At 44.2% G+C, this 11,426-nt stretch overlaps 1 protein-coding gene across 1 annotated transcript; it reads left to right on the top strand.

Annotated features, from left to right (window-relative positions):
• Window positions 1-1,675: 1,675 nt before the first annotated feature.
• On the top strand, window positions 1,676-6,599 carry RPL35 (ribosomal protein L35). Its single transcript, XM_081180351.1, has 4 exons — window positions 1,676-1,800; window positions 3,876-4,012; window positions 5,016-5,097; window positions 6,386-6,599. The coding sequence occupies exons 1-4, from the start codon at window positions 1,798-1,800 to the stop codon at window positions 6,533-6,535; spliced, it is 372 nt and encodes a 123-aa protein (XP_081036477.1). The 5' UTR covers window positions 1,676-1,797; the 3' UTR covers window positions 6,536-6,599.
• Window positions 6,600-11,426: the final 4,827 nt, after the last annotated feature.

Consider the following 11,426-nt stretch of genomic DNA (forward strand, 5'->3'; position numbering starts at 1 on the left):
TCATCTCGCTTTATTGGCCGAGGGAGCCAGCATACAGCTTCCGGGTCGTGTGGCCAGCATGACTAAGCCGCTTCTGGCAGCGCACGGAAACGCCGTTTACCTTCCCACCAGAGCGGTACCTATTTATCTACTTGCACTTTGACGTGCTTTCGAACTGCTAGGTTGGCAGGAGCAGGGACCAAGCAATGGGAGCTCACCAAATAACAGGGCCTTCTAGTACCTTGGAGCTCAGGATGAAGAACCTACCTGCCGATGAGGTAAGGTGAAACACCTACCTCAGGTAGCAGAAGAGGAAGAGGTGGAGTCCTGCTTGCCCCACCACTTCTGCCACTGCCAGAATGCCCCCCTCTCGCGGGTGAGACCAAGGCGTTCTGGTGCGCATCATTGTCACTTGTCATACCCCCCCTGCCACCATGGGGCAAAGAAGATGAACAGCAACACCTTGAGGAGCACCCTGGTTCTCCCTGAGCTGAGTGAGAGGGGGAGATGGCATTCCAGTGGCATTGGAAGGGGTGGGGGCAGCAGTGGGGGGCAGGGAGCAGCATATTCCCGTTTCACCGAAAGGCGAAATGGGATGGGCCGCCCCTGTCAGGATGGAAACGCCTGTGAAGAAGTGTGGTCAGCGTGGTTTAGTTGTAGTCCAAAACATCTGGATGCAGCCCTACACATATCTTTTCAGAAGCTCCATTGAGTTCAATGGGCCTCACTCCCTGGAAAGTATGATATCAAAGCCCAGTTTTTTAAGGTGCCACAACACTATTTGGTAGCAGTCCAAGTACCTGCTTGCCTGGGAGTAAACTCCATTCATCTCACTGGGACTTAGATAAAGGTAAAGGGATCCCTGACCATTAGGTCCATTTGTGGCTGACTCTGGGGTTGCAGCGCTCATCTTGCTTTACTGGCCGAGGGAGCTTCCGGGTTATGTGGCCAGCATGACTAAGCCACTTCTGGCGAACCAGAGCAGTGCACGGAAACGCCGTTTACCTTCCCGCTGGAGCGGTACCTATTTATCTACTTGCACTTTGACGTACTTTCGAACTGCTAGGTTGGCAGGTGCTGGAACCGAGCAACAGGAGCTCACCCCGTCGCGGGGATTCGAACCTCCGAAAGGTCGGCAAATCCTAGGCTCTGTTGTTTAACCCACAGCGCCACCAGGATTGCACTAGTTTCTCTTTCTCTTTTTTGTGAGTAGTCGAGCATTTTCGTGCAATTGTTGGTATATAAATAATGTAAAGAAAACAATTAATCCTTGGTTGCATCCATTAATTGTGGAGATCACTCTTATCTGGTAAAAGACAGCAGTATGCTCTCTTTTTAAATAATGATGTATAATAAAAAAAAAATGTAAAAAAGCCCACATCACCAGATAGCAAATGTAACAAAACCAACCACCACCATCAAAACCAAAATTTTTTATTAATATGCCTCCGTTATCAGGAGGTTTTCATTTCATTTCATTTGCAATTAGTTGATTGAATTGCGCTGCTTTCTAATTGTTAAATAATTCGATTACTATATTGATCATCCCTTTAATGCTCTTTATATAAATGCTTAACATAAGCCCCAGGAGAGGGGAGCAGGCGAACAGAATTCACAAACTGCAGCTGAGCCACTCATCTGGTTACATAGGCTAAACCATTACGAGAGGGGGAGACGAGAATAATACCTTTTACTCTCCTCCCAGTCCCCCCCGCGCACTATGCGTTCATTGGTTGAGTCCGCTTTACCGGCTTCCTGACCCTTGCAGGCTTCCGTTCTTTCTTTTCGCTTTGGTAGCCTGGGATCGTAGTGGACGCCATGGTGAGTGTGGGGCTGGGGGACCCGTTTTAATCCGCTTCCATCATCCCTAGAATGAGGTTTTGGGCAACGGGGATGGATGGGACGGGACGAGGGAAAGCTGGAAGATTTAGGCGGCACGAAGAGCTCGGTTTTGGGTGGCTTTTAAGCGGAAGAAAAATGGCCGTTTGTCTTGGGTGGTTTTGTTGGGATTATTGCATTGTAGGGGGTTGGACTAGATGACCCTTGGATGCATTTCCAATTTGTAATCCTACGAAATGGGGAGCTACGTCGGGGGCGGTATTGCGATAGGGAGGTCCGGTTTGAGTAGGCGCGCCGAGTTAGGCTTAAGGGAAGAAAGAGCCCCGATGTGGGGAAGAAAATAATAATTTGCAGGGGATCGGACTGCGCAGCTTGTTTTCTTGATTGTCTGGGTGAAATGTCAGTGGATTTTTATTTTATTGTTGGAAGCTGGAGAGCTCCTGGTTGGGTACGTGAAGGCCTTTTCTCACGTTACATCGTGGCACATCTGGGTTTGTTGTGACAAGCATCCTTGTTAATGGTTCCCCAATAAACTTAACCCGCCTTTGCACGTGCACGTGATCCTTCTGATGTCTGCAGCATCAATTCAAAGCGTGTGTGGCCCAACACTGAGCGGTGGAACAGAGGTGCTGCTTGCAGGTGGTCTCAGGTTCAGTTACCCAACCTTTCCAGCTTTTCCAGGTCTCTGGTGTCTACCTGGTGTCTGTATAGACCCCTAACAAAAGAGATTCCATCACTTTCCAAGGATGTTACAAAGTTCTGCCACATCTGTGGGCTGATTTTCACTCTGGCTGAGATGTAAGAGCAGGATGTATTGTGTTATAGGTAGCCTAGAGTATATCTATGTTCTGCAGTTATTATTTTTAATGTTAATGCCTTTCGGTTTTTTGCACATCTCTTATCCAAACCTTGTTCCTCACTGAGTGTTACTAATGCATGTTAAGAGAATATTGTTTCAAATCTTATCTGGTGTCTTTAAGTGGGTGCTGTGCCAGTTATCCTAAGCTAGGCCTTCTAATGCAGATGTAGCCACTGTGATGCCCTGAAGATATTCTGGGGCAACTCCTGTAATGCCAGGCCATTGGGCATGTTTGGTAGGGTTGGTAGTGAAACATCAGGAGGGCACCACAATGTGTAACTGGGAGCACAGAATGCTTCCTTTGGAAATGCATGTATTTCCCCACCCCATATACAGGGGTGACCACAGAATTCATGTCCTGTATGCCTGAGACAGCAGAATGAGCTGCCTTGAAAGCCCCTCACTGATTTGGATGCCAGGGATCAGTAATACTAATGTGTAGTTTGGCCCCATATGCAGTACAGTGGTACCTTGGGTTAAGTACTTAATTTGTTCTGGAGGTCTGTTCTTAACATGAAACTGTTCTTAACCTGAAGCACCACTTTAGCTAATGGGATCTGCTGCTGCACGATTTCTGTTCTGATCCTGAAGCAAAGTTCTTAACCCAAGGTAATATTTCTGGGTTAGTGGAGTCTGTAACCTGAAGCGTATGTAACCCGAGGTACCACTGTACCGTATACTTTTAAAGCCACTTTAAACAGTCATGCCTTTCCCCAAAGAACCCTGGAAGCTGTAGTATGTTAAGTGTTCTTAGCGCTGTTAGGCCTGTTTCCTCTTGGAGCTACAATTCCCAAAGTGGTTTAACAGTCCCTCTTGCCCTGGGGAGCAGTGAGAGTTTTAGCTCTGTGATGGGAATAGGCATTTTCTTACAACTCCATGGAAATAGCACCACTGATCTCAGATCATTGCCAACAACTTGAGGGTTTTAAAAAAAAAAATATTGAAAGGGCTTTTAAATTTTTTTTTTTGTGGTATGCAGGTTAACTTTGGTCCTCAAGAATATTTTATACAGTGGTATTTCAAGGACAGAACAGAGAGCGGCCTTAATTGACTGGGTTTTATCCAGCTGCATTCTACTTACAGTAGACCATTGAAATGAATGGACCTTAGTTAATCACATCCTGATCTGAGTAGAACCGGGTACAACCCAGTGAATTCCTTTGTCTTGCTCTGATTCCATGTTCAATCTTGTTCCTAGGCCAAAATCAAAGCCCGTGACCTACGAGGGAAGAAAAAGGAAGAGCTGCTGAAGCAGCTAGATGACCTCAAGGTGGAACTCTCTCAGCTGCGGGTCGCCAAGGTGACCGGTGGAGCAGCCTCCAAACTTTCAAAGATGTGAGTTCACCACCACAGCTGTGCTACAAGCCCTGACATTTTGGGGACCTGAGTGCCTGATATTTGTAGGCAGAGCCTTTCACTGTTGGAAGCTTGCAGCCCTCCCTTTGTCGTTTTTACGCAGAGATTAAATTTGCTGCCTCCCCCCACCCCAAACTGCCAAGCTTTTAATGTTTCTAGGCATAACTGGCAGCCTCTCAGAGCAGCAGGGAGAGTGCCTGTTTCAGACTGGTACAAATTGATGGGTCACATCCATACAATACATATAAATCACTCTTACACCGCTCCAAATCCACTCCTACACCGCTCGCAAATCCATTGCCTGGGAACTGCAGTTCATTAAGGCTCTTTCAACAACTCTCAGAATCCATAACAGACTACTGTTCCCAGGATTATTGGGGGAAAGGGAAGTGACCATTAAAGTGGCATTATATGCACGATGTATCTGCATCTATGGAGACAGACCTCTGCTTAGTGAGTAACTCTGACTGCTAAATTTATCTTCTGTATTCAGGAGCAGTACACCTTTGATTACCAGACACTGAGGGCAAACACTCACCTTGCTTTTGATTTCTCTCTATGGAGATGGGTTGGTCACTGCTGAATAAAGGAGATTGCTAAATGGATCATTGGATTCACTCATTTCTTAAGCTGAATAGGGCGGGTTGGGCCACCCAAGTAACTGACACCACAGCTCATTAGTATATCACTACTTTGTTCACTTGAAGCCATTTTACCCACTTACATTTTTAGCTGACAAGGCTAACACGGGCTTATAGAAGTTCCTGCCCTAGGCTTACAGTCTAAAAGACACAACACAAAAGAAAAATGGATGAGTTTGGAAAGAGGAAAAATAAGCAGATACACTCTTCCGACTGTGTGTTATCCTTCAGCAGTAATGAATTTTAAGTGTCCAGTATGTTGGAAAAACTAATGAATTCAAGTGCCGGCTTTTGGCTGCGCTTTGCACTGAACCATAAGTCTCTCTTTCTGCCCCTTGCAGCCGGGTGGTTCGCAAATCCATTGCCAGAGTGCTGACAGTCATTAACCAGACCCAGAAGGAAAACCTCAGGAAGTTCTACAAAGTGAGTCTGGAGTTTCATTTAAAGTTTATTTTTCTGTGGCCCACCCTTTTTCTTTGCTTTTGGTGGATCAAGAGGGGGGTTGGCAGCATGTTCATAATGGGTTGCATCAAATGTTGGTCATACTCAAAAGAGCAAACCCATTGAAATGAGTGCACATGTCTTATGTTAGGCCCATTAATTCCAGTGGTTCTGTTATGAGTAGACCTTGGTTGGATGCAACCTATTAACTCTGGGAGGAGCCTTAAGTGGATTAAATATTAAGGCAAGTTGGATAATCTCAATATTGGGGGGACGGGGACGTCTTTCCAAAGTGCCAGAGATTGCAAGGCTAACACCCAGCACTGCTCGAAACTCCATGGATGCAGTGTGAATCTGTACTTGCTAAAGCAGCCTCCTGCTGGATAACTTTGGCTGGGCCATGTGGTCTAAGCAGTTGTCTAGTAGGTACACAATGCTCTGAGGGTGTCGTACTTCTGAACAATGGTCTGGGCCTCTGGGTAACCTTTCTATGGGCCGATGGCCAGTGATGTAGCTCTTCTGGAAATCTTTCATCAAAACACATTTTGGGTGGTGCGGAGATACGATTTTTGTAAGCAAAATTTTAAAAACTAGACAAGAAGCGTCATTAATTTTACTGTGTATGAGTATCTGAAGATTTTCAGGCCATAGCTCTTCAGATTATTCATGGAGAGCATCTACTCTGCCTGCATAAGGTCCCAGGTTCAATCCCCTGCATCTCTAGGTATGGTTGGTAATGTTCCCATTTGAAACCCTGGGCATCCACTCAGTGTAAACAATGCTGAGCTAGAGGTATCACTGGACTGACTGAGTATAAGGCAACTCTCTCTGTGCCAGTTTGAGTTGACCAGGCATGAAGAACTTTTGGCTCTCCAGGTGCTGCTGAACTACAACTCCCATCATTCCCAATGAGCACAGCCCAGTGGTCAGGTACGATGAGGGTTGTAGTTAAGCAACATTTGGAGGACCCAAGGTTCTCCATCCCTGGATTAGACATGCACTGTTCTTCAGCAACTGGTATTGAGAGGCTTAGTGCCTCTGATCCTGGAGAGAGCATATAGCCATTACAATGGCTAGTCCTTTTGTAGTGTTTGTATTTGCCATAGGCAGCCAGGCAAGTAGCCTTCACCAAGCCTTACTGACACAAAAGTGGTCACATTTTTGTGTACCCAGAATTTCAAACTGCAGCTGCCTCTGTTTTTGTTCATGAGGTCTCCTGTGTCTCTTCTAAAAGTCCATTCTGAGCCTAGCTTCTCTGTTCTGCAAACAGGGCAAGAAATACAAGCCTCTAGACTTGCGGCCGAAGAAGACACGTGCCATGCGGCGCAGGCTAAACAAACACGAAGAAGGTCTGAAGACCAAAAAGCAGCAACGAAAAGAACGCCTGTACCCGCCTCGGAAATATGCTGTGAAGGCATGAGCCCTAACTGCAGCATTCTGATCCTCTGGCCAGCATTTTCCTATTAAAAGTGTTTTGGCTGTAATTGCATCTCGTTGACGTGGTTTCTTGCAGCTCTGGGAGGGTAACTGAGGGTTTTTTGAAAGATGGTCAGATTTCAAAGATATGCTTTTGATGATAATACCATTCATGTAGAAAATCTTGACAGTGCGGGGGGGACGGGACACTTGGGAGCAGTGCTTCCTGCATTGTATGAAGTTACATCAGAAAATGATCAGAGTGCTATTTCTTCCCTTTCTCACGAGCCAAGGCTTGTCTGTTATAAGATCTAACTTGTGCGGAATTTCCGCACAAGCAGCAGAGGACCTGCTTTGCATTCAGTAGGACCCAGGTTGAAACCCCAGCTTTTCTTGGTCAGGCTGGGAAACACTGTCTGCCTGAAACCTTGCGGAGACCCTGCCAATCAAAAAATAAGGTCACATCCTCTCCATACATTTAAAGCACGTGGCTTTCCCTAAAAACCCTCAGAACTGTAGTTTGCCCTTTCATGGAGCTACAATTCCCAACACCCTTATCAGACTACCGTTCCCAATTTTAAGGCAAGCCATGTGTTTTCACTGCAGTGGATGTCTCTACAGCCACAGCAGGCACTTCAACCATCCAACAGTTTGACGTTGCCCCCAAAGGCACAACAACAAGGATGTGATCTAAGTCTAGGTAGACCAGTAACAGTGCTTAAGGATAACTTTTAATGAGTACCTAACAAGTCATGAATGAGACAAAGGGAGTAGAGAGAATTAAATATTCAAATCGACAATTGGTTTTCGGTCCTAGAGAACTACAGCAAGCCCACAGTAATTGAAGACATGACAATATTAAGTAGATGCATGGTTTAGAAGACAATATCAAGGCAGTTTATATAGATATGCTTAGAAGAATTTAAGCTTAATAGTATCTCCAGTGCAAAAAGCCTGATTTTTTACATGGGCGGTGAGGGAAGTAGGTTGGGAAGTGGGTATGCTCCCCCCCCCTTTTTTTTTTACCAAAACTCCCAGGGAAAAGAAAATGTTCAGGAAAAAGAATGAGATTCATGGACTGTTTCCTATTTCACCATCCAAACCCAAGAGAAGGGATAGTCCATTGAACCTAATGGCTAGTAAAGGGGTCTCAACTGAAACATTTAACACCCAAACTTGACACTTGAGCTGCAAACCCACCCACCCTGATGGGAAGAGAGACATAGGCTGTGGTGTGATGTCTCTTGTCCATTTACACCACTAGGTTTTTCTATTAACAAATTTTATCTGTTGCCACAGGGAGGGTAAGTACTTTCCTGTGGAAGCAAATAATGCATATGAGGCAACCTTAGAGTGAGTCGCCCTATAGGCCCATATACCCTGGGGATGAACCAAGTATCTAAACAGCTCTCATCAGCTGTGGCCATGGGCCATGCTGTCCTGGGCTGATTTTATAGTCCACAACATTTGGAGGAACCATGTTTACTGCTTGATCTGGGTCGCTTGGCATTGTCTCCTCTCCTCTGGTTGATGGTTGCTTGTGGAGGATCTTCCTCAACTCCTTGAAACATTGTCACTGGAACCTGAATTGCTGGCACATGAATTTGTAGTTCATTTCCTTTATCTTATGAACTGCTGTGTGACTCCAGTCCTGTTTTATCAAAATTTTATCTTAAATTTCCAAAGGATTTGGTAAGGAACTCTACTTTTAAGTCAGGAGACTTGTCCTCCAGCTGTTGAGATACCCACCTAATGTGCATGGTCTGTAACATCTGGAGGCCAGAGGTTCCTTGTCACAACCTCTACCCTATTTACTATTCACCACAACAGCTCACAACTGCACAGATATTTCTCATTTATAACCTCTATATTCCAACGTTCCTTTCAGGAACTTAAGGTGACATACAGAAGTTTTCCCTTCATTTTACTTTCAGAACAACCCTGTGAGGTGGTTAAATTATATTAAATTTATTTGCTGCAATTATATCCCACCTTTTCCTCCAAGGAGCATACATGGTTCTCCCCTTCCTCATTTTATCCCCACAACAACCCTGTGAGGTAGGTCAGACCAGGAGCCCAAGTGACTGGCCCAAGGTCGTTGAGTGAGTTTCATGGCCGAGTGGGGATTTGAACCCTGGTCTCCCAGGTCGTAGTCCAGTACTCTTATCCACTGCAACAAACTTAACTTGAAACCCAAGAGTCCTTGCATCCTAAGTATCCATGCTTGTGGATGCTTTTAAAAAGAATGCCATTGAGTAGTGTTAAAGAGTTAAGAGCAAAAAGGGTGCCTGGTAGAGAGAAAACAACAGTGAGCCTGAGTGGGCGCAGGCACATGGCTGCATGCACACACACATAGTGATGTCAAATTCTCGAGAATAATGTTTTGGAGAATATTCTCGATTAATGAGAATATTAGAGAATTTTCACTTAAAATAGAGCATTCATTTTAATGCACTGAAAATGATACAATTTTAATGCATTGAAAATGATATAATTACGGTAGTTAATATACAGTACATGTTTATTCATGGGGAAACTTGTTCAGATGGCAACCAAAAACTATACAAGTACTTTTATTCAATGGGGCATTCTTTGATTTTTTTGCACCAAACTTGAAATTGAAAATTCAGCGTGAATGACTCAAGTTAATCACTAAGCCTGCTGTTTTGGTGACTAAAACACAGCTTGATAAACAAAACTATATGCATACATATAAGAAGGAAGCCACTAAATATTAAATATATTATCATTATATGATACTATATTTCAGTATGTCAATCTCTGGTAAATGGCACGTTGTACCCCTGCAAAATCCATGTTACAGTACTGGCACTAAATAAAAATATAGAAATGTCAACTATTTAAATCAAAGCCACCTCACATGCTGTTACACATAATTGTATAGGCCTAGGTACTTTAAGTGTATAATGCATTAAAGCTACTTTATGTTAAAAATATCATACTGTATGGCCAAGGGTATAGAATTGCTAAGAATAAGGTCACACCAAAATAGAAAAAAGGCTATTACATATACAGTGGTACCTTTGGTTACGTACTTAATTCATTCCAGAGGTCTGTTCTTAACCTGAAACTGTTCTTAACCTGAAGCACCACTTTAGCTAATGGGGCCTCCTGCTGCTGCCTCGTGATTTCTGTTCTCATCCTGAAGCAAAGTTCTTAACCCGAGGTATTTTTGGGTTAACGGAGACTGTAACCTGAAGCGTATGTAACCTGAAGCATATGTAACCCGAGGTACCACTGTACAGTGGTACCTCGGGTTACAGATGCTTCAGGTTACAGACTCTGCTAACCCAGAAATAGTACCTCGGATTAAGAACTTTGCTTCAGGATGAGAACAGAAATTGTGCAGCGGTGGTGCGGCGGCAGCAGGAGGCCCCATTAGGTTAAGAACAGTTTCAGGTTAAGAACGGACCTCCAGAATGAATTACCGGTAAGTTCTTAGCCCGAGATACCACTGTAGTTGAAATACATACGAATTCAAATGTTCATCAAATTAAATGAATAGCATTTTTAAAACTTTAAAGAAAAAAATTTATGTAGCTCACATTTCAGAACTGCCAATGGTGAATGACACAATGCCCAGTAATGTAACTGGATAAAAAAATTAAATCATTATTCATTACTTACACTGGCAATATAACAGCTTGACTCATTATTTACTTAATTTTTTAATGTGACTTGTAAAACTGGTTCTTACATTAGAATTTACAGTTTGTGGAGAATATTCTCTGGAGAATTTCCTATCAGAGAATATTCTCACCTCATCTCACTACACCCACCCACACACCCTCTGTATTCATTGCTGCAGGTGCAGCTCCTTCCTGCTCCACCCTGAGCAAACTTTAGTTGGGTCAGATCAACTTTTTGGCAGCATGGGGTCAAAAGCGGGTGGGAGTGTGGCAGGAGGTAGCTGCTGGGCAGGTTAGGTCTGAGCATCCTGTTTACTCGGTTGCAACTGGGTTCCTACAGGTAGGCAGCAAAGAACCCAGGACAAAGAGATATTTTAACCTTGATGCTTTAGGTCAGTGGCTTCCAACCTTTTCGAGTCCATGGCTCCCTTGACCAACCACATTCTTTCTCTGGCTCCCCCTGAGGGAGCTGCTTACACTGGGGTTCCATTATAGCGCTTAAGTGGAGATTCCTGTGTTCTGCCCTGCTACATTCCGCCCCGCTCCTTTTCGGCACCATTTTTGGAATGCATGTAAGTAGTAGCTCATGTGCCGGCCCAATGAATGCCATTGCTCTTTAGGGCGAAGCTGACACACTACATGACAGCTCCAGCCTGCCTTTTCCAAAATTAGTGTGCACATGGGGGTGGAAAGGGAAAACAAGATTAAGATCAGAAGCAGAAAGGGCAAAATAATATTAAGATCAAGCTGCTTTGCTATTTTCTTGCATTTCTTGAGCCCTTTCTGCAAAACTAAGGAACTATTAGTTACTGAAGCTGGGGAGGATTTTTGTTTGTGGGTGGGGGGGGGGAAGATTTAAAGAAGATAAATAGTGGTGCGAACACGTTGCCCCATTTCTTCTAATGCTGTTTTATTTCAGGTGTCATTTATGGTCTTATGAAAAAATGGAAGCAATTAACCATTCCAAAAAGATAGCTTCTCGAAGCTACCAGCATGAGTTTGACCAAACTGCGGGAGGCACTGGAAATCAGAAGTGCCTGGCGTGCTCTGGTCCAGGGGGTCATGAAGAGTCGGACACGACTGAACAACAACAACATACCTTTGTATTTTGGGCAAATTAATCTAGACATTTCCTGATTCTGTACTAAACAACAACAATTAACATTTGTTATAGGCCTATGCAACTGATGGCAGAGATGTCTAATTTATTTATTTACTTACTTAAATGGGTGGTGGGAGAGAGAG

This window comes from Podarcis bocagei (assembly GCF_964188305.1).
Source record: "Podarcis bocagei genome assembly, chromosome: Z".
In the NCBI taxonomy this organism is placed as follows: Eukaryota; Metazoa; Chordata; class Lepidosauria; order Squamata; family Lacertidae; genus Podarcis; species Podarcis bocagei.